Source organism: Tiliqua scincoides, chromosome 13 (assembly GCF_035046505.1).
Source record: "Tiliqua scincoides isolate rTilSci1 chromosome 13, rTilSci1.hap2, whole genome shotgun sequence".
NCBI lineage: Eukaryota > Metazoa > Chordata > Lepidosauria > Squamata > Scincidae > Tiliqua > Tiliqua scincoides.
The window spans coordinates 730403-756459 of NC_089833.1; the positions used below are offsets into that span (position 1 = coordinate 730403).

General features: G+C 51.0%; 1 protein-coding gene across 1 annotated transcript in view; it reads right to left on the reverse strand.

The window, feature by feature from the left end:
* Positions 1-475: 475 nt before the first annotated feature.
* The window catches only part of PRKCB (protein kinase C beta), a 54156-nt gene continuing 28574 nt past the window's right edge, over positions 476-26057 (reverse strand). The window contains exons 6-9 of the mRNA XM_066640403.1: positions 21927-22007; positions 20514-20621; positions 9768-9908; positions 476-812 (exon numbers count right to left, since the gene is read on the reverse strand). Of these exons, the coding sequence (XP_066496500.1) occupies positions 654-812; positions 9768-9908; positions 20514-20621; positions 21927-22007 (489 nt within the window). The 3' untranslated portion in view covers positions 476-653. The remainder of the gene's footprint in view (positions 813-9767; positions 9909-20513; positions 20622-21926; positions 22008-26057) is intronic.

Here is a 26057-nt window from a genome sequence, read left to right on the forward strand (position 1 = left end):
CTATTTGGCCCTCTATATGACAAGAGTTTGACACCCCTGTCCTAGAGCCAGTTGAGCCTCTGCTTGAAAATCTCAATTGGGGGAGAATCCACCCCCTCCCTTGGCAATCTGTTTCACTGCCGAACCGCCCTGAGCGTCAGGAATTTCTTCCTGATGCCCAGGTGGAATCTCCTCTCTTGCAGTTTGCTCCCAATGGATCTGGGCACACTCCTGCACAAGGGCAGGTTTTCCAGCAGCCCCAGATACAACCGTGGCTGTCCATGTGCACAGTCTGGCTTCACAGGAAGGCTGCAAGGAAGACAAAGAAGAAAGTCCACACGCGCGTGTGAAATGGACAACCAAGTTCTTCTGGACCAGAAGATTTGGAAAGGAACCAGAGAGAACCAGGGCATCACTCTGCAAAAGGAGCACAGGTGCCCACTGCTCTTGCAGACTCAAGACCTGGGCAGGTGGCTGCTGACACTCGCGTCTTGGAATCAGGGTCATTCTCGCATCACCACAAAAGAAAGTCAAAGCATGACAGCCAAACGTTTGCAATGGAGGATGTCGCCACATCCCGGCCAGCTGCCGGGACCAGGTGATGACAGGTGCGCAAGGGTCAGGTGGTGGTGAGGAGGAGGAGGAGGAGGAGGAAGATGGTCTACAATGGCTACTTAGCTCTTGACTTCAGGCTTAAAAAACTCAGAGTTAACAAAGGAAAATCCTTCAAATTCTGATTGGTCAATGTTCCTGATGACTTCCTGGTCAGGTGGTGTTAAGACAGGTGGGTGGCGGGTGAAAAACCGGTCGAAGTTTTCCGCATTCCGTCCGCACTATGAAAGGGGAAGAAAAGAACTCATGGTAGGTGGCAAAAACCAAACAAAAAGGGAAAACCCAAAAGGCGAGTTGGATGTGGCCTGCTGCGTGCCCCTCCCCCCTCCCCCGGGTGAGGCAAAGTATCTTAGAATGAGCAAATGAGAGAAGAAAACACAAAAGGAAAAATGCAAAGTACTGACACCCCCGGCAGGCGGAGAGCACATCTTGCAACGGCTGTCATGGAAGTGCAAGGAGGGAAGCTGCCGTCAGAGGTCCACCCAGCAAGTCATCATAGGAGGATGAGATGGAGAGACAATCACTTGCAGAGCTGGACCAGAGGCATGCAATACCGTGCCTGCCCACAAATGTGCCACATGCATGGGTGAGGGCATCACTCTGGCTTTCTTGGTATGCTTTTTAAATTATATATATGTATATTTTCTATCCTAGCTTTGCAGCCCACCCTTTTAGGGAGAACACAGTGGTCTCCCTTCAAAGGAACTGGCCAGGCTCCTGCCTGCTCTCCACCAGCAATGCTGAAGCGTCCTGGGCACAACTGCAGCAACACCTTCCGTGACACCAGCCTCTCCTTTGCCCAGCTGTTGTGGGGCACCTGATTGCAAACCAGTCACAAAGGATCCCCATCCCATTTGACAAGGCTACAGGGTCTCCATCACTGGGGTTCATGGGAGGAGTGGCTGAGACTGCAGGGGAAGAAGGGTGCCCACATTGCCAGTGGCCCCACAGAACCAGAAGATGCTGCTATGGGGCCTCTCCTCATGTGACATGATGGCCAGTGGCATAACTAGGGGAAATGGTGCCCCTGTCCAAACAGCGAAGGGGAGATCATAGGGTGGGAAGCCAGCCCTGTCCATCCCACCAAGTGAATTTATTCAATGTGAAACAGGGAAGGGGAGATCATGGGATGGGAAGCAAAAAATGATTCTCTTTCCTAATAGCATTGTGCATTTGCCACGTCTCTGTTTCAGGTATATGGAAACACCTTGTATTTTTTCTGCAGGCGTTTACCTTTTTGGAGGTTCCCTGAAACGGGTTCAAAAAGGCACCATCAGTTAGAATATGGTAGTCCTCACCCAGCGTCCCCCTTCAAGTGATGACCAGGGCAGATGTCCCCACTTGCCACACCTTAGATACGCCACTGATGTCAGCATCTGCTTCTTCAAATGGCTGTTACAGTGGGGGAGGCTGATCTTGAAGTCATCACTGCTGGTGAGGAGCACCTACCATCTGCCTGCTTTTGGCTTGGGTTCCTTGGAAGAAGGATACGTGTGAAATTGATTGATCGATCCATCGATTGATTGGTCAATTGATTGAAATCAATCAATCAATCAATCGATCAATCGATCAATCAATCAATCAATCAATCAATCAATCAATCAATCAATCAATCAATGCATTAAGTGTTTGGTGACCACAAGCTGAATATTAGGAAGAAGGTCTCTCTTCTTGCAGTTTTCCCTGAGAAAAGTTCCCAAACTTTTACTCCCTTGTGGGTGGTTTTTTGGCTCCGTGGCCATGTGCCCCATGCCCACCTGCCAGTTTTGCACATAGCCATTTGTAGACGGTCCAGATGCCAGATTGCTGTACCTCTGGAGCTGAGAAAGGAAGCTATTAATAGAACACCACCGCATCGCAAATGGCGCTCGACTCCCCCAACCCAAGGCCCTGTCAGCTCCTGTCACAATCACAATTAATGGTTCCCCTTCACTGGTGAGGTCTTATCAGAGCCCACATGGCAGCGTCACTTGCTTAGCGTGATTCCCTCCAAGGAACGGCACAGCTCAGCCATGCAGTTTTTCCTCCCTTCCAAACACAGGGATCCAAAGACCTGTCCCAGGCGATGGCTTTGGAGGGGGAGGGGGTGGAGAGGAGGTTCCATGGTATTTAACTTTCATTTGCAAAGAAAAACAGATTTGCATTTTTAATGCACTTAACAGCAGGCTTTTAAAAAAAATCCATTATTCAAGGCAAACACTTGCAAACTGTCAGGCGTCTCTCTTGTGAGTGTCAGCTGGGAGCTTGTAGGGGGAGACACTGTGACTGTGGGGCTGACAGGCGTTCTGGGCCCTGCCTGCCTGATCTCAGAGCTGTCATCCCAGCGACAAACTCCAAGAATCCAACCCCAAATCAAACTGCATGGAACTGAGCCCAGATATTTGGGCCCAGATGGGTCTCTCCAGAAGAGTGAGGGGCTCGGTTCAGGCAGCTCAAGTGGTGAGCCGAGGGTGGGCGCTGAGAGGATCCACGCAGGGTTTGCCAGGCCATGAGGTCAGCCATCCCTCTGCCCACTGTTTTTAAACAGGCAGTGAACACCCACCCACACAGACCGCTCCTCTTCCTCCAACTCCCTAAGGTAAGAGGAGGATGGGACAGAGGAGGGTGGTGTTCTTGCCCACCCTGGCAAGGGAGGGCAGCAGGCAACAAGCTTGGGCTGGCACCAAGTTGCGCCTCCCTAGTGCAGAGCTCTCCGTCGCATCCCATGGCCACCCCAACTGCTTCCTAGGCACTACTGCTGTCATTTAGGGACTGACCAGGCTGGGTGGGCCCTCTGAGAATTGGTCTTCCAAAGAGAAATGGGTAAGGCCTCTCTCTGAGGCTGGCATGTGTCCACATTACACAGTACACTGCTCTGCTGGAGACAGACCCTTGGCGCACCCAGCTAACAGAAGAACATAAGCAGAGCCCCACTGGACCAAAGGCCCATCTAGTCCAGCTTCCTGCATCTCACAGCAGCCCACCAAATGCCTCCGGGAGCACCCGAATCAACAAGAGACCTGCATCCTGTTGCCACTCCCTTGCACTTTGTATTCAGAGACAGCCCACTTCTAGAACCAGGAGTTTGCACACACCCATCATGGCTTGTACCCTGTGATGAACTTTTCCTCCATCAATCTGTCCAATCCCCTTTCAAAGGCATCTGGGCCAGATGTCATAACCACATCCTGTAGCAAGGCGTTCCACAGATTAATGACCCACTGGGCAAAGCAGTATTTTCTTTTGTCTGTTCTGACACGCAATTGGTGGCTATTCCCTGGTGCAGGGGCTGTGTGTGAGGGAAAAGCACATCTATCCCCTGCAAAATCTGACACATCTCCATCCTGCCCCCTTTTTTCTTTTTGGCAGGCTGTCCTCATGACTGTCTGCTCTGACTGTGCAGCTGCTGTCCAGGGCTCCAGGCGGAGAAAGGCCTTTTCTAGCCATGCCTGGAGCTGCAGCTGGGAACCTGGGGCCTGCAATGTGCAAAGCTCAGGTGCCAAGACACAGCCCTTCCCGACATGGCCGCGTAACAGTGTGGCGATCACAGTGAGCACTGTGTTGTGCTGCTGCTAAGCTGCACATCTCGGAGGGCGTCTTCAGCCCTTTGAAGAGCTGCTCTCTCACACCTTTCCTCAGAAGCAGAAGCCAGGCAGGCTCGAAGAGATTCTTCCTCCCCGGATTTCAAGTCCCAAGAGCCAACTTCAAAGACACTTGTATCCTCTAACCAAAACTGACAGCAAGTCTTTGCAGAGGATGACAGTCAGAAATCAAGATGATTAAAGGCACAGCTGCCCCTTGCACATTCTCCAAGAGCAGAGGCAGGGTGTGTGTGTGTGTGTGCATCCCATCACAGTCCCCCAGACAGACGGAGAGAGCCTGGTCGGCAACACCATCCCTGCCCCGAGTGTGAACATTCAGGGCAAGCTGAGGGGGCCGTGCAACATTTCTGGAGCTTCTGTCCTTCCCTGGGAGGTTTGCCAGAGAGCTGACCTGAAAATGTTCCCTTGGCAGCCAAGCAATTGCTTCCTTTCTGGGCGCGGAGTTTACGGCTGGCCTGGGGGAAGAGACAGGCGGAAACACAAAACTGGCGGCCGTATGCTGTGATCAGGCACCTTGGGCTGATTGGGTCTGAGCTGGAGACTGGGTGCACATGTGCTGTGTGCCATGTGGCGGGTGAGGCACTTGCTGTGGTGTGGTGCTGCAAGGCATTTTGGGGGCTCTGTCAGAGGGAGGCTGTGCCTCCCCTGGCCACAGGTCCCGGATGTGCTGGGCCAGCTCAAAGCTTCCCGGTACCTGTGGCAGTGCACCAAATGTCACCCCATCTTAATCCCTGCCGCAACAGCCACCATTGCTCCTTTTCCTCCTGCTCCCTGGATTCAAAAAAGAAGAGGAAACCGGAACAGAAAGGTAGTGGGCTCGAGTGTCACACTCCTCCTCCTTCATCTTCTCCTCCATTCCCCTTTTCTTTTCAAATCCACTGGAGAATGGAAGGGAGAAGGGGAGAGTGCTAGAGGTGGGACAAACGGAGACCGGAGCCCCCACTGTCCACCCACCGTCGCCAATTCGTCTGTCACCTACGCGCGTGATCCAAAATAGCCTGTGGATGAGGCAGGCCTGAAAACAGGACATTAGCATGTGCTCCAGGGAGAGGCGTCACACATGTGGGCCCTCTGGGGAAAAGTCACTCCAGGCAGAAAACCATGGCGTACGCACACACTGACATGTACATGCACACTATCCTGGTTAGAGAGAACGTATCTCCCTCCCATTCGTGTCTGCAAACTGGCTGCCCCAAAGCAACTGACTGGCAGGGAGGGCAGAAGCAGGCTGCTCTCGACCTCTTCCAGTCCTACCTCCTCCCCAAGAGCGAGAGGGAAGAAACCTGCCAGGCAGGTTCTCAGAGAATGGATGTGAGGCGGGAGGTGATCGCCATGGCACTGTGTGGCAGAGAGAATGACCTGCTCATGCCAGCAGCAAGCTCTGGCCGAATTGCCCTGCCCGTGTCGCTACAGCTTTGCGGCTCACTAGCTTCAGACGTGCCTGGCATGGAGATGTTGGAGAGGGCGCCTGCGCTGGCTCCAAAGGAAGGGGGCTGTGCCTCACCCCCCCCCATTGGAACCAAGGCTGGGAAACAAAATGGACTTTTTGTCCAAATGGAAAAGCAGATTTGCCAAACTATCAGCCTGCAAACTGCTCGCATTGGTTCTCCTACATCTCTGTGGCTTCTCATTTGGAAAGGTTCCCCCTGAGGAACCTCCTAAGAACGTCAAGGCCGGGATGGTTCATCTTACAGTGCGTTCCAACAACAGCGACCCATTTGTGCAGTTGAATGAGGAGCTCTCCAAGGAGATAAAAACAGACCAAGTACCATCCATGGATAAGACCACAGGCTATGAGACCTTCAAAGCAGACAGGCCACCCTGTGACAGCTGCCATTAGCATGTGAAGACATGGCTCTCTGAAGCCATCTGTAGGCATGAAGAACATCAGAGTCGAGGGGGGGCAGATCAAGGGCTTCACCCAGTCCAGCAACCTGATTCCAGCCAGATGCTTCCAGAAGTCCATGCAGAGGCCACGCTCCTCCTATGCTGCTCTGTGGCAAATGGGATTCAGAGGTAGACTGTCTTGGAACATGCAGGTTCCACATAGCCATGGTGGCAAACAGCTGTGGACTCTTCAGGTGGACGGCTGCCAAATGTTCTGGGCCAGTCCAAACGGAAGGATCTGGGAGCCGCAGTCAGTGCCCAGCGCCGTTCATCGAAATGACAATGGCAGGAGACTGCGGTGCAGATCTGGTAACAGAGCAATCCCCGAGGGCCTGTGCTGTTCACAGAACATCATTCGCCTCTTGTTCGTTGTGTGAACGAGAAGTGACAATTGCATCTTGTTCCTTGAAAGGCTGGGAGGCCCCTATCAGCAAAAGCCAATTTGCTATCCAGCTGTCCCCAACTGGCACACTGCTATTTTATTAATTAATCCCCAGCAGGCAGCCCTTTGTGCAGTGGAATAGCTAGAGGGGATCCAAAGCACTAAGTTTTGCAAGGAGCCTCACTGCCATGTGCAAAGTTCCCCTCTCTTTTGAAGTCATTCCAGGCTCCAAACCTATGCCTCTGTTTTTCTCCCCTCACCTCTGAAGGGGAGGGGCCCCTTGCATGCTGCGGTGAGGCTCTGTGCAAAACTTAGTGCTTTGTACCCCTTCTAGCTACACCACTGCCTTTGTGTCAGGGGGAAAGTCTTCTTTCCCTCTCTAAAAATTAAAAACAAACAAACAAAAACAACCCAGGCTTTTAAAGAAAGAAGCCTTCTTTCATTCTTGCCAACGAAAAGTCAGGTTCCATTTTTATACTGTTGAGAGCAATCCATAGATCTCAGAACCACAGTCTCCCTGCTCCAGGGCCAAAACAGTTGCTTTTCAAACAGGGGGAGAGATTTACCTCCTATGTCAATTTCTGCAATTAACAGGAGCACCAGGGAGAAAATTTACCCCATTTAGTGTTGTGGTCAGGCCCACCCAGAGCTCTCAAAATGGCCCTGAGAAGTGGAAGATTTATTTTACACAGATCACCAAGAGCTCTTTCTAATATTTATCGCAGAAGAAAAGGGCATTTTTCCTCCCTTTTTACAGTCACCAACATTAAGCTGTCAGCCCAGAATATAGCCTTTCTATTTCACCAGGATCAAGGCTTGCTTTCACAGAGACTCCCCCATTCCCAGCAAAGACCCCATAAAATATTTCTCATTGGTCCTGACTGGATGATGAAAAAACCAGAGATATCACACAAGGAAGCATTCAAGCCTTGGAAAGACTGAGAGAGGCAGGACTGCTCCAGACCTCATTGATAGGACAGCAGGCGGGACTGCCCCATTGCTCTTCAGCAGGCAGTACAGACTTAGGTGGACAAATGACTGGACCCCAGACAGGTTCGGAGAACACCACTTTGAGTGCCAGCCTGGTGCCGTTTCCCACATCCCACCTTCCCAAGCTTCAGGATCTATAGCCAAGAGTTTGCTTGCAGTGGTTGCCGCCGTTCAGACTGCAAACTGGCAGCCCTCAGAGGCCTCCCCACAAGGCAGCTTCACACTCAGTAATTAAGATGTACTCTATATTATTGTTTTCTCTTGAGAAACCCACTGCCACGGCTTTTGCCTGAACAAAACACCGAAAGGCCTGCCAGAGCGCAGGCTTCTGTGTCAAGGAAAAGAAGGATTAGATTTATTTATTTTCAAACACCCAGTCATGATCTCCACGAGAGCCGGTGTGTGAAGGCTGAAATCCAGTGCTGAGGGCTCACTCTGAGTCAGGCCGGCAATCGGTATGCAGAGACCACAGCCCAAGATCAGCCACGCGTGGCCTCTCTCAGAGCAAGCGCATGTGCTCTCTGTCTCTCTCTCACACACATTCATGCACATGTCAGTGCAGATTATCAATAAAAGGTTAAATGTGTGTAGGGGGGAAGTTTGCTTTTGACATTTGACAGCACAATGCTGCTCCTCTCCTCCCCCCTCCCCCCACCACAGTGCAGCACAGGAAACCCACCTACAGCTTAAAAGACAAGAGAAACAGGAGCAGGGTGGGGAGGCCAGGGTTTGAAACAGGGGGTTTAGGGAAGGGGCAGGAAGAATTCAGCTCCAACCCAACCTTATCAAACCAACCAACATGTCAGGAGGGCAAAATTACACACAACATGCCTAGCATGTCCACGAGGATCCCCCACCCTGATTTGGATCCAGACAGGGCAGGGAGGAGGAGGACTCTCTAAACACTTTGCCCCCATATCTCTTCTCCAACTGAGACAGTCCCTCAAAGCTGTGGAGTTGAAAATGTGCCCCATCGCAGCAGATGTGGGGGGAGGAAAACAGGGCACAGTGGACTGATGCTGCAGTGTGGGAGGAATTGGGTAGACACCCCCACTTCCTCTCCAATCCCAGCTGGGCCTCTCCCTGCTTTTGGGGATATCTGTTGCGGTGTCCACATCTAGCATCTACTGATTAAAATCTAACAAGGTGAGTTCTAGTTCATGACTCAGCAGGTCTCCTGCATCTATTTCCCAGAAACAACTTGTGAGAAAGTCACAGCGCTTTGCCCAGTTTCGAGGTAAAGCTGGACACGCTCTGGGAAACAGAGCTGCACATGGCGGGTGCCCATCACGTCCCTTCCTGGTAGCAAGTCACCTCGGCACTCAGAAGCATGGCCACCGTGGCACACTGGGGAAAGGAAAGACCAGAATCCTTTTTTCCAGTCCAGATTTGCCCCCAGCTCCTGGTCTGTACGCATTACCTATTCAGGCCACTGGCCTGCCTTCCCACCTGCTGAGTGAATTGCCTCTTCGTGAATAATTCAGGCCTACGGGATGTTCCGAGATGGATGTTCAGATGCTGTTTAGAGGAGAGAAAAAGGACTGCTCCCTCATCGGAGGAAGGAAAGAATTTTGACAGGGGGAAGGACAGCTGTGGCCGGGGTGTTCAAAAGTTCTGTGGTTCTGGCTGAATGCTGTAACACACAGTTGGAAGCACACACAGGCATGAGAAAAGATGGGCACACTCCGGGTGTGCAGCAAGATACCCAACACCCAAACAGACACCACATCATGCTTGGCGTTGGGGCAGCTCATTGCATTTCAGGCTTATGCTGTAAAAACTGTGCTTAGGCCAAGCAGAAACACCTGGGAGAGGGAGTATTGCTCAGTGGGCAGAGCACTGCTTTGCATGCGAGAGGACCCAGGTATACTACTTAAGGTTCTTGTATAGGTCATTCCTGCCTGCCAGATGGCTTTTCAGAAGCTCTTGTGGTGTCTACACTGGACATCTCAAAATGCACTAAAAGTGAATGTAGGAAAGATGACTGGTGCATCTCTCTCAGATCAGGCCCTTGTCAGAGCAACCTGTAGAAGCGGGTTCAGGAAGACCACCACCTGGTCTCAAAAAGAGGCACACTCCATGAGCCATGCCTCACAGGAAGGCACACCCATATCTTCTACCAATTGACAAAGAGCTCCTTCAAAACTGCAGGGAGGGCACACTTCCATGAATGGAGAAAAGAGCTCCAATGCATCCATTACACAAGGAAAAAGTCCACACTGCTGACTCATAAGGAGGGAATTGTGTCCCAGTCTTGTGTAGCTTGGAATACCTGTGTTGGTGTAAGAGGCAGAGAGAGGGAGAGAGAAAGAAAGAGAGACTAAAGAGGAACTTACAGCTTTTGGCTTGAAAGGAGGTTGGATCTCCTTCCGTTCAAGTTTGTCCCAATCAATGTAGCGGAAGAAGGCATGTTCCTTGATGTCCCTCTCGCCTTCTGGGCCACACCCCAAGCGCTTTGCTGGATGTTTGGTCATGAGCTGGAAGAGAGAGGAGACATTCATGGATTCAGAGCAGCACCCGGCAGAACAACTTCAGAATTCACCCTCCTCTTTTCACTGCAAATCATCCCTGTGCCTTTGTGTTGAATCCAAAGGAGAAGCTAGTGAGACAAAAATGCCAATTAAAATAGGTGAAACTTGTACATCATCATCTCAAAAATAAGCTTCATTTCATGGGTGATAATAAGACACTCATTTCAGAGTGTCTTGGAGTTTGGAGATCTTCAAACCAATCGTTTCACTTCAACTGGTGGCTTGTAGCCCATTCCAGTGCTCAGCCCTGTGGACTGACAGACTCCTGTTCAACAGCTATTCACAGTTGTCTCAGGTGGCAGACTGAAAAAGGGACTGGTGCAACTTGTCTCTGTGCCCACTTGACATTCTAATCCACTACTTTCCTCCTCCTCCACACTTTCTCTTCTCCTCCGTTCCCCTTTTACTTTTTGAATCCTGGGAGGATGAGGAGAACATAAGCACATAAGAAGAGCCTTGCTGGATCAGGCCAAAGGCCCATCTAGTCCACCTTCCTGTATCTCACAGTGGCCTCAGGGATCTCACAGTGGTCTCAGGGAGCACACAAGACAACAAGAGACCTGCATCCTGTTGCCATTCCCTTGCACCTGGTATTCAGAGACTTCTAGAACCAGGAGGTTGCACATACCCATTGTGGCTTGTAACCTGTAATGGGCTTTTCTTCTATAAATCAGTCCAATTCCCTTTACTAGACCAGGTGCCCTCACCACATCCTGTGGTAAGGAGTTCCACAGGAGGAAGAGTCAGGCTCGGACAGTCCAGAGGCAGGCATATTCCATTAAAAATGGATCATGATCCAAACTTGGATCATGCCCCAACCTAAGGCGAGTTCTTCCATCACCATCAAAAAATTCTCCCCCTCCAGAGTTAAGAAAATATGTGACATGATGTCATGACAATTGTGTTTTCCTGTAGTCAAACATGATGCAAAGGAGTGTTATCAAAATGCACATTTCTTTAATGATACTTTGCTGTGGGAGGGGGACTTGACATGGGTTTGATGTTTTGGGCAGAACCCCCCCAATCAACATAGCACCTAAATCTGGACCTTTGTACCTAGAGGTGGAAAAGGAGAAGGGGGGGGGGGTGCAGTAAGAATAGAAAGAACAAAGGGATGAAGACTGGGTCTTCTCATGTTGCAGACAGACCACAGCAGTGGCTCTCAAACATTTTAGCACCAGGACCCACTTTTGAAAAGGGATACTTTATTGGGACCCACCTAGGTTTATCAGGCTTTAAAAAAAGGTGACCTAGAAAGAAATTATTTATTTATTTACAAGTAATATTTATTTGTTTGTTTGCAATAATCCATTTCTCCTAAGGTGGCAGCCCTAATGAATAGGGTTCATCATGGGTTACAAGTCATGGTAGGTATGTGCAAGGTAGAGGTAGGCTGCCTCTGATTGCCAGATGCAGGGGAGGGCACCGGGAAGCAGGTTGTGTCTGTTGTCTGTGTGTTCCCTGAAGCATTTGGTGGGCCACTGTGAGATCCAGGAAGTTGGACTAGATGGGCCTTTGGCCTAATCCAGCGGGGCTCTTCTTATGTTAATAGCCTCAAGGCTTGAGGGGCTTAGTGATGTGACCCAGTCTTCACACCAGAAAAAATGACACTCAAACATTTATCTCCCTATGTTTACACAAGCTTGCAAACTGCAGGAGCTCAGCTCTTTGCAGGACAGTTTTCATCTATATGGTTTTTGAATAGCCTCAGGGGCAATGAGTTATCATAGTGTTTCTCAAACTGTGGGCTGGGACCCACGATGTGGGTCGCGAGCCAATTTCATTTGGCTCCCCCAATCATTTCAATATTTTATTTTTAATATGTTAGACTTGATGCTCCCATGGTACGTGACTGCATTTGGGGGACTGTTACAGACCTGTACTTTTAGCAGCCTACTATGTATATGCTTTTAACAAGGATAGTAAATGTGATTTCTGGGTAAATGTTGGTAGGATTGCAGCCTAAGAGTGTTAAAAAATTTCCTGCTTGATGATGTCAGTTCCAGTCATGACATCACTTCTGATGGGTCCTGAGTTGGCAACCTTCAGTCTCTGAAGACTATGGTATGGTGGTTCTGGCACAGCGTCTAGTGTGGCTGAAAAGGCCGATCTGTCAGGCTGAAAGGGTCCTGACAGATTCTCATTTAAAAAGTGGGTCCTGGTTCTAAATGTTTGAGAACCACTAAGTTATCGGATCTTCCCATCACCTGTATTCTCACTGGAGACTCTGTGGGACTCACCAGAAACCAGGTCACAGCCCACCAAGTGGGTCCGGACCCACAGTTTGTGAAATGCTGAACCACACATCTGAAAAAGTGGCCAGCAACTAGTTGTTCTCTCTCCCCCCCCCCCCAGCTGATCCCAGTCACACAGGAGCAAAAAAGGCAGCTTTGTACGTGGAGGAAAATCTCTGCAAACTTGACAACATAAAAGCAATTAAGTGCAAAGGCCACTGCCTGGTGGAGAGACGAGCATCTCCGCTCCGAATCTCTTTTTCATTAACACTGAGCACAGGGAGGGAATTGGCCGCATCCGGACCAGCAAGCCGGCTCGGTTAATGAAACGGCATGTACTGGAGGAGGTGACTTACTGCTGTTTATCATCTGAACGTGTCCTCCGCCCAAGCCCTGCACAGCCAGTGGGATGGAACATGGGAACCCAGGCACAGCGTTGAAAACATTAATATCCTGGCCGGGGGGAGGGGGGGCTTGATTTCCAAGCTATGAGAGAGATAAGGATGACTGCAAAGGGAGATAAGCCCAAGGGATATGAAACCAGATTCCAGGAGAACTGGACAGCTAAACTGGCCCTCGTTCTGGGTCTAGGATGGGGGGGGGGAAGGTTTCAGATACTATCACATTGGAGAGGTGGACCAAGCTACATGGAAGATTCATAAAACGAAGAATGCCATGAACACACTCGGAACAGGAGCTACACTGGTGAGCAGGATCAGCCAAGGACAACAGCCGTCTCTCCAATACCAACAAGTCAATCCTGAAGGGTCTTTGATAGCGGGCTGAAGATCAATAAGCAGGGGGCCAGATGATTCCCTCTTGTGGGAGGGAGTTCCATAGTCAGGGCGATGCAACCAAGAAGGCACACCCTGTCTTCCTGCCAACTACATTTCTGGAGGTGGCAGGATATTGCCCTGCCTGTGCATGGCCCTGTCCACAGAATAAAAGCCCCCACCCCCGCCCTAACTGCTTTCGCTTCCTTGGCACCTGAAATACTACCATATCTAGTAGTATTTAGCATATTTAGTATTAATAGCTTTGAAGCCAAAGTGATGCCACAAATTTGGGACTGATGAGCAGAGCAGGGTCAGAGGTCAGCAAGTTGGGGGTGGCAGAGGGGGGAGTCTAGTGACTTTGCTCAGAACATATTGCTCAGAACTTTGCTCAGAATTTTGCTCAGAATTCATATTGCCCTGGACAAGGGAGAGAAGCAGCCTTCAGAGTGACACGGGGGGCAGTGGCTGGGAGCTGGCTCTCCCATGTCTCTGCTTTCTCCAAGCCAGGAGCTTCCTGGGGTGTGGCAACTGTGTCTTGCCCAGAAGAATGTCACATGCTGACCGTACGGGCTCCCATCTCAAGCCTGGCACAGCTTGATCCACGGGGTGCAGGACACTGAAGGCATCCCAAATCTCTAAACTGGGGTTTCCACATTGTAGCCTCACATGCCTAAGAGAACATCTCCTTTCCTATGTCCTGCCTCAATTTCCGTGGATGCAACAGACCCAGGGCTCCCTCCAGATACCTGAGGTCACATGCCTTGCCTGACGATGTGCCAGCTTCTGCTCCTCCTGCTCCATGGATTAGAAAAGGAAGTGGAGGGGAAAGACACTCTAGCCCATCATTGTTCTCTCCTCCACACTGCTCCAGTAGTGAGCAAGTTCCTGGCATAGGAGGAGGAGGCTTGCTTCCCTGCCCCCGCAGGGTTACCAAAACCCACATCTTCTTTTGGTGCTGCTGCTGGCAAAGAAAGTGCTCTGCGGCCACAGCCCCTTCTCTCTCAGGCTAGTGGCTGAAGGGTGCTGCATTCCCAAAAGGAAGGAGGTGGGAGACGGCAGCCATGGGGCTGTAGCAGAGTCACGTTTGGTTTGCTCCAGTGCTGGAGTCAGATGTCCCTTGAGGCCTATTTTCTACATGGTTGGCAACCTTCAGTCTCGAAAGACTATGGTATCGCGCTCTGAAAGGTGGTTCTGGCACAGCGTCTAGTGTGGCTGAAAAGGCCAATCCGGGAGCGACAATCCCTTCCACACCGGGAGCAAGTGCAGTCTGTCCCTGGTCTGTCTCCCTGGCTATGGGCCTTCCTTCTTTGCCTCTTTGCCTCAGACTGTTGGCAAAGTGTCTCTTCAAACTGGGAAAGGCCATGCTGCACAGCCTGCCTCCAAGCGGGCTGCTCAGAGGCCAGGGTTTCCCACTTGTTGAGGTCCATCCCTAAGGCCTTCAGATCCCTCTTGCAGATGTCCTTGTATCGCAGCTGTGGTCTACCTGTAGGGCGCTTTCCTTGCACGAGTTCTCCATAGAGGAGATCCTTTGGGATCCGGCCATCATCCATTCTCACGACATGACCAAGCCAACGCAGGCGTCTCTGTTTCAGCAGTGAATACATGCTAGGGATTCCAGCACGTTCCAGGACTGTGTTGTTTGGAACTTTGTCCTGCCAGGTGATGCCGAGGATGCGTTGGAGGCAGCGCATGTGGAAAGCGCTCAGTTTCCTCTCCTGTTGTGAGCGAAGAGTCCATGACTCGTTGCAGTACAGAAGTGTACTCAGGACGCAAGCTCTGTAGACCTGGATCTTGGTATGTTCTGTCAGCTTCTTGTTGGACCAGACTCTCTTTGTGAGTCTGGCAAACGTGGTAGCTGCTTTACCGATGCGCTTGTTTAGCTCGGTATCGAGAGAAAGAGTGTCGGAGATCGTTGAGTCAAGGTACACATGGTATAAGCCTACAGCACCTGGTATTCCCAGGCAGTCTCCCATCCAAGTACTAACCAGGCCTGACCCTGCTTAGCTTTCAAGATCAGACGAGATCAGGCATGTGCAGGGTAACAGTTGCTGCTTATACGTTTGCAGCATTTAATGCTTCTTCTTGACATTTGTCTGTCTCAGTCCCAGGGAACACCGGACTCCTGGAGGCAGGTGGATTCTGCTCCACTGTGTATATATCCTGGCCCAAATTGCCCGCAGTTCCTCTGACCAGGATCACTTGTGGTACAGAAAGTAGGGACCTTCAGGGATCCTGGTCTGCTGTGCCTGCTGATGTTCCCATGATGTGGTAGAAGCCCCAATAAGAAGCTCCACTGGACACAATCAAGCAACAGAGGCTCTAAATGGCACTGCATCTTGGCCAACTGCAATGGCCCACAAACATTTGAGGGTGTGCATGTATGACCTTGTGTTCCTTGTGTGACTCCTGCCCAAAGTCACAACCACCCTAAACGAAAACCGGCTTCTGGATGCACAAACCAAATTGGGGAGAGAGCCGCAAATCCCTCTCCAATTGCTCCTGGAAGCCAGCAGCTGCAAAATAAACAAGCCCTTTCATGTTGATATGCAAAGCCCCTTCCCAACCCTGCTCTCCAACAGGCCAATCCCCTTTTCTTCTCTCTCTGCGCTTAGCGAGCAAACGTCAGGCTGGAAGGAAAGGAAAAGAAAGTGACACAAATGAGGCAGCTGGGAAGCTCATTAACAGAAAGATCTCTGCCCTTTTCTGACACGGTTGGAAAGGCTGCAGCCAAACCTTTTGGTCGCAACGGAACAGCCACATCCTTGCATCCTTCAGCGGAGGGAACGTCAAGCACATATCTGCATGGTCTCACTTGCACAATATGATATGTGCATGTGCTGCGAGTGTGTTGGGTGTCACTCACTTCTGCACCAAATGAAGGCAAGCATGGCTACAAGCAGGGCATCCGCAGACCGCGTCCCTCCTTCTGTCTCTGCCTGCTTCAGTCACTTCCCATTCAGCCTCACAATTTGCCAGGAGGGAGAAAAGCCATTACCCGAAAAATCCAGCAGATGTTTTAATCAGTCCTGTCCCTTGCCAATTTGCGGCATTCGGTTTGGGACTGATGGGAGAAAAATAAAACCGACAGCTGAGTTTTATCACTGCTCCCATCTCCCATCGTTGGCCATGGTTACTCCCAAGGACAAAGGGGTAGAAATGGTGGTTGGATGGACCCCTTCCCTGGCTGCAGCAGCCTGGCTGGACTCTGGGCCACCTCCTGAGCACACAAGACTAAGAAGTGTGGAACTTCCCTGATTTTGATTCAAACGGAGCAGACCTGGCTTCAGGATTGCGGCAGGGGGCCCGCTTGGGGAACACACGCCTAGCAGAACCCACGCAATGAAGGAGAACATAAAAAGAGCCCCTCTGGATCAGGTCCAAGACCCAGCTAGTCCAGATTCCTGCATCTCACAGTGGCCCACCAGACACCTCAGAGGGCACACAAGACAGGAAGACACCTTTTGCCAGTCCCTTGCACCTGGCTTTCTGAGGTAGCCTATTTCTAGAACCAGGAGGTTGCACATACCCATTATGGCTTGCCACCTGTGATGGACCTTTCCTCCACCAATCTGTTCACCCCCCTTTCAAAGCTTCTACACCAGACACCGTCACCACATCCCGTGGCAAGGAGTTCCAAAGACTATTTACACTGGGTAAAGATATGTTTTCTTTTATCTTTTCTAACTCTCCCGACATTCAGTTTTGTAGATGTCCCCTTGTTCTGGTATTGTGTGTGAGGGTAAAGAACGTCCCTCTATTCACTCTCTCCATCCCCTGCAAAACTGTGTACGTCTGAAGCATGTCCCCCTCAGGCGCCTTTTTTTTCTAGACTGAGGAGCCCCAAATGCCAGGGATGGGAAAACCCAGCACAGCACGACTCGAGTCTCCCTTCCCCCACAATTTGACTCAAAAATGAGTCATAACGGGGGCACATTCCGAGTCACCAAGTCACCCTTTTGTGACTCAATAGGACTCAAGTTGAGTCCCCCCCTTTAAAGCTCCCCTTTAAAGCTCCCCCCCTTTAAACAGCCATGCGGTAAGAAGTGTGATTGCTATGAACTGCCTCCCCCACTGCTTCTCCGCCTCCTCCCCCTCCCTGGGCTTCTGCAGCCAATTGCAAGGCAAGAATGCTCTTGGCTTCTGTTCTACCTCAGCCAAAGACAATAACAGACTGCCCATCCTTCATGCAAAGATCATCAAAGGAAAAGAGAGCCCAGTCTTGCCTCCCCCCCCATGCAAAAGCAAACCTTAACCCTACCCTGCCTCCTGGCTGAAACCTCCCTGATGCTCACCTGGTCTGAATGATGGCCCCACAAGGTTTTTCACGCAGTAAGAACACCCAGTAAGCAAGCACACCCAGACAGGGGCAGACTTGGGTCTGCATGTGTGGGGCTGAGAGCCGAGTCAGGGTGCCCCTGACCATGAGTCAGCTAAAAATGTGCGTTTTCACAACTTGGAAATGTCCAAGTAAAGTTCCCAACCCTGCCAAATGATGTAGCCTGGGAGGCCAGGAGTCACATACTGGATATGCATTTGCGCTCTCTCTAACTTTCTGATGTGTTTGTGGGTGGGGGGAGGGGGTCTTTGGCAGTCTTGGGACCTCAGCAAAGAACTGATCTCCTCACTCCATGGAACTGGCTTTGGAGAGGAGCCTGTGCTTCTGATGGTCCTGCGATCAAAGGATCTGGGCATTTTGGGGATGGCAATGCTGCACCGGGAGGATTCTGGGTTCAAATTTCTGGAGCAACTTTTCTTAAAACAACCCTTGTGGGCTATAAGAAACTGAGCCAGGCCACACTAAGGGTCCTCCTGCCTTTTATATCCTGCTTCTTACAGGGCCATTCAGATGCCCAAGAGAAGGCAGGAAGGCAAATGCCTCCATCTTCTGCAGACATAGAGAACGGGATAGTCTCTTTTGCTGGGTGATCCCCAGTTCGTGCAGAGAGAACAACGTTCCCTCTGCTCACTTTCTCCAGTGCCTGCTTTTATAAACCTCTCCTTGGGCACTTCTTTCTTGAGATAAAAAAACACCAGCACGTTTGATCCTCCTTGTGGAAGGGGCTTCAGAGATGACATCACAGGTTAGCTGCTGGCCCAAGGACTCCTATGCACCCAGGGGCCCACCATGCCAGGCCAAACTCTGGCAGTGGCAGCACCTAAGGCTCCATCAGTGAGTGGGGGGGGGCACCAAGGTCCCTTGCGACTTGGCCACAGCACCCAGGGGCTCCAACCCAAGCCCTGCATACCCATTGTGGCTTCTCCAACAGACACCGCATCTTGTCGGGAGCAGTTGTCAGTCAGAGGCAGGTGCTGAATCTGCTTCTGGAAGCAGCAATGAGGATGGAGAGGGTGGCAGCATCCGTTGCTGGGTCTGGCCCAAATGGCCAATAATTGCACTGCCTCGGCTTTTAGGCAAGAGGCTCAGATCAGGGGAGGTGAAGGCTGCGTGGAGTGGGAGGCGACGCACGCGAGAGCATCGGATGTGGAGGTGCAACCAACGCTGCACTTTCTAAGCAGAGTCCATTGCCAGGTGACCTGGAAAAGCCATTCCTCTCCCTGGCCCATTAAACCAGGAACAGCAGAGTGACTTTTGCCTGCAGCACAGACAAGCAAAGAGGCCTCTGAACAGGGAGGGAGGGAGGGAGGGAAGGAGGGTGCTGGGTGTGGAAAAGGAGAAGGGGAAGAAGTGAGCTGCAGGAATGCACCGGGAACTGTCCCAGCCCCAAACTTGGAAGGGGAGTGGCTGCTCAGCTCTTTGGGTACTGAGCCGCAGGTCCACCCCCCCTCCCGCACACTGCGCATTTCAAGGATACAGGCAGGTCCCCAAATCCATGGATTCTGTATCTGTGGTTTCAGTTATCTTTGGATGCAGGGAGAGGTTTGCCCCTCAGTATTAACATAATTAAAAAAACTTACTGGGGGCAAAGTGTATCTTTAACAGATTGCTGTAAGCATTTAAACTTACAGTACAACAAAATCGGGCTGCCAGCAGCCTGAATACTTGATTAAACTAGCTCTAATGCTAAACAGGAAGTGTTTAACCCCTGAAACAGATGTCCCCACATCTGTAGTTTCCATATCCACAGGTCAGTGGAATGGATCTCCTGCAGACACGGGGCACGCCTGTATGTTAAAATATTAAAATAAACAAGAAAACCGTGTGAGCAAAACCAGTCAGGAGCTGAAAAATGGATGTCAGTTGATCCAACTGACATGGGGGGCAACATTCAGCTACCCTCTGGATGGAAAATTTTGGGGTGAGCGGGAGGAGTAAGACACACAGCCCTGCTGGAGGAGTCACCCACAAACACGTACAGCCAAATTCTTCCACACGGGAACCTGGATGTTTCTTAAGTATAAGATTTGAGTAAATTGCTGTCCAATTTTGCTGTAAGGAAACTACTGATGAAAATGGGAGGGCTCCAGGACTATACTTTCTTGACTGGCCTGCTAGTGAGGCGGTCACCTCAGGGGGTGAACTAGTGCAGAGGGGGTCATGCTTCCGTCTCCGTCGCTGCCCCACCAGACCAATGGCTGGTCCTTTCTCCTCCCTTACCGGATGGCAGGGTCACCCCCTGTTGCTTCTTCTCCTCCACCTTTCGGGCAGAGGGCAAAGAAGGAAGCGTGGAGGAGCAGAGTGGTGGCACACCAGAGAGACGCTCTAGCTCAACACTCTCCTCCCCTGAACTCCCTGCCTTTTCAAAAGGGAGAAGGGAAGCAGGAAGAGGATCAGCAGTGAGTGGAGGAGGGAGCACCGTCACCAACAGACACAGGGAGGAGATGACTGTCGGTGGGGAGAAGTGGAGGGAAGGGGGATTGTGGGTGGGAGGGGGAATGTGGTGTGCTCTTTGTCCTAGGGGTAGATGGGGAAGACCCCCGGGGCGGGGGCAGTGCCTTTCTGGTCTTCCTCTTGCAATACTTTAGGAGGATTTCCTACTATAGGCAGGGGGTTCTATTAGATGACCTTGAGGTTCCCTACAACTCTATGATTCTGTGCTTGGGTTAGCCACGACAAAGTCTGTCTATGATGGAAAAGGAAATCTGCAAATCCCCCCCCCCCACTCTTTGCACAGTCCTCTAAGCAACTGCTTTTAAATGTCCACAGGCAGTGGCATAACCGGAGGGAGTGCAAAGCACCACGTTTTGCAGGGAGCCTCACCACGGCATGCAAGTGGCCCTTCCCCTTCCTCTTTGGAGCCATTCCGGGTGGTGGGAGCAAAACGGAGGAGTACGCCTGGCTCCTCTGAAGGGGAGGGGCTGCTTGCATGCTGCAGTGAAGCTCCCTGCAAAATTTAGTGCTTCACACTCCCTCTAGCCACACCGTTGGTTACAGGCCCTGTGACAAGACTAAAGCCAGTAGGGCTCAGAAGTGGGGTGTCAGGAGTTCTGGAAGGACACATCTACATCCTCCTCCACCGCTGAGAATCTGAGACTCGTCCTGAGCTGAGCACAAGGCTCTAGATATGCTGGCGGTGGGCTGAAGGAGTCACAAACCACCCTCCCACTGCAGCACACACACACATCCACAAATGAGCACTTACCCCCTTGCAGATTGCTACAGCTTCCTTGGTCATGGATTTGGGGTAGGCCACGTTGTGCTCCATGATGGACTGGAAAAGCTCGTCCTCATCTTCGCCTTCAAACGGGGCCTGCAGGAGTGGAGAGGCAAGAAAGGGGGAGCTTTAGGGGTGCCCAATAGTGTCAGCCGTGGCGAGGAGAACAAGCAGCATCAGAGGGGCAGAACTGGGGTTCTTAAGCTGGTAGGGAGCCTGCTCTTTCCAAGGTCTCCTTTCTCCTAGCTCAGGGGTCTCCAAACTTTTTGGCCAGAGGGCCGCATCAAATATCTGGCACAGTGTTGAGGGCTGGAAAAAAAATTTAAATATAAAATGTATATAAATAAATCAGAGATGGAACAGAGATGAGTGAATAAATGAATGAATGGGCTCATTCATTCAACCTCTCTGGCCCTCCAGACCAGTAGCAACCCTCCAGGTGCAACCAGAGCCAGTCACGTTCTGCCAAGTGAGCCCAGAGGCTTTCAGGGGACAAGAGGCTGGCCGCGGGTTGGATAGAGGCTCGCCACGGGCCACATCTGGCCCCCGGGCCAGGGTTTGGAGACCCGTGCCCTAGCTTATTCCTCCCCCCTTCTGAGTGTGTCTGGTCTTCGACAGGCTGCCCTTGAGAAAACCACCTTTCCCCAGTTCCTTGAGGCTTTGTATCCTGAAAGGGTGCTGCAAGCTGGCATGCTGGGTGCTCAAGAAGAGGGGGGCAGAGGGAGAGAGAGATCTCCCTTGCTCTGACCCCTTGAAGCTGCTCCTGCTGGTCAGGTCAATTAGGTCAATGGGAAGACTGGGGCTGGGTGCAATGGAAAGAGGCTCTCTGCGAGAATTCTTCTATTGCTCTGATTTTAATCCAAGCCAGGGACGCGTTCGGGGCTCCTACGCAGTAGTGCAGCTATGGAGCTGGTGGTTCGGTAAGTACTGCAGGCCTGCGATGCATCTGACAGTGGCCCCTCCCACTGCCATTCTGGGTAGTGCTCCTGGGTGTTCCCATCACTGCCCAGAATGACTCCGGTGTCGAGTGGGAGGGGCTGTTGCTGAGCTTGCAGTACTTACTGTGCTGCCCCCTCCCTGGAGCTACATCTCTGCTCCTACTACTTGCCTCAGCATTGAGGTGAGCAGTACAAGTCCCCCACACATCCAAGCCGGAAAGTGTGAATTTCATCAGCATTCTTCATCTCATTCTGAAATTATAGACATTTGGCTGTTCATTGACCTCCACAGCTTCAGGCCAAAACTTGCAACCCTCAGCCTTAGGGTGTGGGGAACCAACTGTCCCTCCTTCCCTCTCCCCACAGGTCCACTCTGCTTGGGGGGAAAAATGACCCACCCATCACCACTCCCTCTGTGGAGCTCCATGCAAATCCCACAGAACATCCATTCAGATGCCATTACCTGCCCTGCCAACATTTCGTAGAGGAGGACTCCGAAGGCCCACCAATCCACGGATTTCCCATAGGGCTGGTAAGCAATTATCTGCAAGACAACATCATCATCATCATCATCATCATCATCATCACCAACAGAGCCAAAGGATCACACACACACCCTTCCTTTTAGGCACACTGTCACAAGGCAAAATTATTCCAACTGGAAATCCCCAAGACTGTGTCAAAAAAACAGACAGGTCTGTTTACAGCTGTGTGTGTAGGGATTTCAAGCAGTGAGGGCAAATGTGCAGTGAATCACCAGCTGCTCCTGAAACATCACTGTCCTTCGCTGGGAAGGGCTGCCCAGTAGCACTTGCCCATTGTAGATCTGTACCCACGGTTTGCATGGCCAACCAAAGTCCAGTAGAGGACCAATGAAGACACGCCCCCTTTGTGCAGCAGGAACTGGCCTTTTCCCATTGATGATTCGTGAGTACCACAAGGAATGCCCAAAGCCAAGGCATTCATGGATTCCTCAGAGAGAGCAAGGCAGGCCCTGACGCGTGGAGCTGTCAGGGATTCTGCAAATCTCCTGGGTCTATGTGCAATGTACATAGTGTCCAGTGCAATGAAGATTCAGAACAGAGGAAGAAGGGGGCACGTCAAGCAGTCCTTTCACTGTCCTGACTTGTCCATAAATACCTTCTGCAGCACAGAGAAAGCTCTCAGGCAGATGGAACGGTTGACCTGGTCTCACTGTGTTATAGCGCCACCCAGATCATGGCCATCGAGGGTACTGCAATCCAGGAAGGCAGTACAATACACTAGGATGTCTTTGTCAGCAAACAAGGATTTTATGGATTGATTTTTAACAGCAACAGGCTGCTTTCCCACTTACAAGAACCATCAAAACAGCTGACAATTAAAATACAGTACATACAAAATAAATTCTCAGGCTCTCCACTGGCCTCACCCACCCAAGATGGTCTTTTTTGGGCGGGACAAGCTATGACAGCTTCCTGTCTGGGCTGGACATCTCTGGTCCACAGGCTCCACACTGTTTGTGCTCTGCAAGTCTACTCCAGCAGGCTGTGAACTGGGACAAGCTGTTTCAGTTCAGCTCCAGGCAAGCCTCCAGCGGGAGCAGGAACTCTCGCACCATGGGCAGCTCCAACTGAATCACCCCAACATCTACCATGCCGGCTTGTTCTACGCTTGGTTTGTCACCAGTCAGTTTGGGCACACGTTCTTCATCACCTTGCGCATGGGAATAAGCAACCAACCACAAGAAGTCAGGAGAGAATTTTCCAAAGAAGTGGCAGCTTAACAGGTCCATGCAAAGGGACCTGAAGTTAGCAAGGAGAGGAGTAGGAGTGGAAGCAGCGGCGTAGCTTGGAGGAGGGGTGAAGCGGCCCCTCCCTTCAGAGCCATTCCCGCCAGGGGGACAAAATGGAGCCATATAGCTCCCTATGGCTCCGTTTTGCCCTCCCTGCCCCAAAGGGAGGGGCCGCTTGCCCACCTCCCTGCCAGGCTGAGTGCTCCAGCCCCTCCAGCTACGCCACCGAGTAGAAGCTCTTTCTCCCCACATTTATTTGCCTCGTTTCAGCGCATGGAGCTCAACAAGCCCGAGGCGTCACCATCTGTCACTTAATGCAAAGCCATTCTGCAGTTTATTCATCCTAATTACAGATTTCTATTCCGAAAAGATTCATATATTCAAACATAAACGCAAATCAGATGGTAATTGCAGTGAGATATACACAGGCGCGACCAAGCTCGTCGCCACAAGGGGCTCCTTCCACACCCTTCTCTCCTGCCCGATCCGTCCCCAAAGCCTGGAGCTGTGGAGTTGACTGGAGCACCCTTTGTTCCCAAACCCCCCACCCGACAGAGAGATGCTCCATTTCCTAAGGGGGATTTACTGGGCACCTCAGCACCCAAGACATACAGCTGAGAAATGGCCTGGAGCTCTGCCGGTCCTCGAGGTGACCTTCCAAACCGCAGACATCCACTTGACGCAGACGTGTCAAATTGCAAATGTTCACAATCACCCACGACTGCTGCGCCCCATCTGCTTATAGCCTTCTTTAATCGTAGATTTGCATGGCATTAACATATCCTACACAAACACCCTAAAAATGCAGATTTATATAACCAGCATCATCGTACAACAAACATACTCAAATAGGCAAGTGTGATTAGACTACAAGAGAAAAAAATTAAACGAAAGGCTCTCACTTTAGCACTTCATTGGAATTTAGACCAGACATTTTGGCAAGGGACATGGGCACCCCCTGAGCCAGGTCCAGTCTGGGTCTCTGGACTTAGCTGGTTGCCAACTCAGGTTTCTGCCTTCTGCTGGGACATACAGTTCTACAGTAGGGCGGTCAAAGCTGGAAGGCAAATGGAACAGCCTTTCCCTAACCGTGGGTTGTGACCTGATTTTTGGTGGGTCCTGAAACTGACAAGCTGATAGCTGACAAGAAAAATGTATTGAGCTTTATGGAAAGCTAAACTGAGCCACATTTGCATGTTTACTCATGAGTAGGCAACTTATTGGCCAGGCCTGGTATAAATACTCAGAGCATGGACTTCTTATTCGTGACATTTCTGCCTTTGTTGGGTTCATAGCACAAGACTTCCTGCTGGCTTTAGGCTTCAGGTGAACACCCCCAATTCCAGTTGGAGCACTGGATCACAGAGACTGGATTTCTGTGTTTCTTTTTCAGATTGTGAGCCCTTTGGTGACAGGGAGCCACTTAGGGCACAATCCTAACAGGGTCTACTCAGAAGTAAGTCCTATTTTGTTCAATGGGGCTTACTCTCAGGAACGTGTGGTTAGGATTGCAGCCTTAGTTATTTGATTTTTCTCTGTAAACCACTTTGTGAACTTCTTGTTGAAAATAAATACTGTTGTTGCATGATGATCTAGAGCTGAGGCCTGGCCCAGACAGAGGAGACGGCAACACAGGGGTATATTCCCACTGATGTAGACTTGAGTCCCACGACTTGCTCCCAAGTTGGACTTGAGTCCTGTCACTCACCAACTTGGACTCGAGCTGGGTCCAAGAGGCAGTGACCTGGGCAAGGCAACTCAACTTGGGACTTGCAGCTATTTTCATGTCCGAGCCAGTCTGTGTGTGTGTGTGTGTGTGTGTGTGTGTGTGTGTGTGTGTTATTGCTTACTTTTTTGCTTACTTACAGCTGCAAAACCTCCTGGACAGTGCAGAAACAAGTACAATCACCTGGGCAAGGCAGGTAAGAACATAAGAACATAAGAAGGTAGTGCCCACCTTGCCTGGCTGATTGTGCTACTGTTGGTGGCTCCAGGCGGCCTACAGCACTTTGATTGCTGCCAATTGGCAAGGCAGCAGAGGGCCATTCTGGATGGGGGGGGGAGCAAAACAGAGGCAAATACCTCTGTTTTGCTCCCCTGCCTGGAATGGATCAGAAGGGGAGGGGCCACTTGCACACCATGGTGATGCTCCCTGCAAAACTTAGGGCCTTGAACCCCCTCTTAGCTACGCCACTGCTGCAAAGCATGGTGGGAGCTCCCTGGAGATTTGGGGCCCTGAGACTGAATCTCATAACCCTGTTCATGACTGGAAGGGAAACGAGTGCAGGGTTATGGTGAGCGAAGCAGAATCTTATTTTTTCTCCCTCCATATGAAACCCCCCCTCACTTTTGCTCCATTGCTCAAGGCAGCTTTCAATAATTTTGTATCTATTTTGCAATCCCTAATTTTGTTTCCTGTCCCTTGATTTTTTTTTAAACTAATTAATAGCAAAATGGAAGGGGACAAAAATAAGCATTTAGAAGTGCTGCCCAGTTGCCTACCAAGGGAATGCGGCCATTTGTTCTACTCTGAAAGAGCATTAATCACGCTAAGCAATCCAGCCACACTCTGGCAAGGCTCCCATATTAATCTTGGCAGAACTGCGGAAAACAGCACACATTAGGGCCAGTAATTAAACATCTCCCTGGGAAAGATGAACACACCAAGCGGTACTGCGTTCTGGGGCATCGCTCAAAAAATGCACGAGGAGTGACTTCCCTGAGATGCTGCCGCCCAGAGATTCTCAGGTTTCAACATTTAGTACAAGCACAGAACACCATTTCTTAAGGGATTTTTCAAGGCCGGGTGGGGGAAACAAT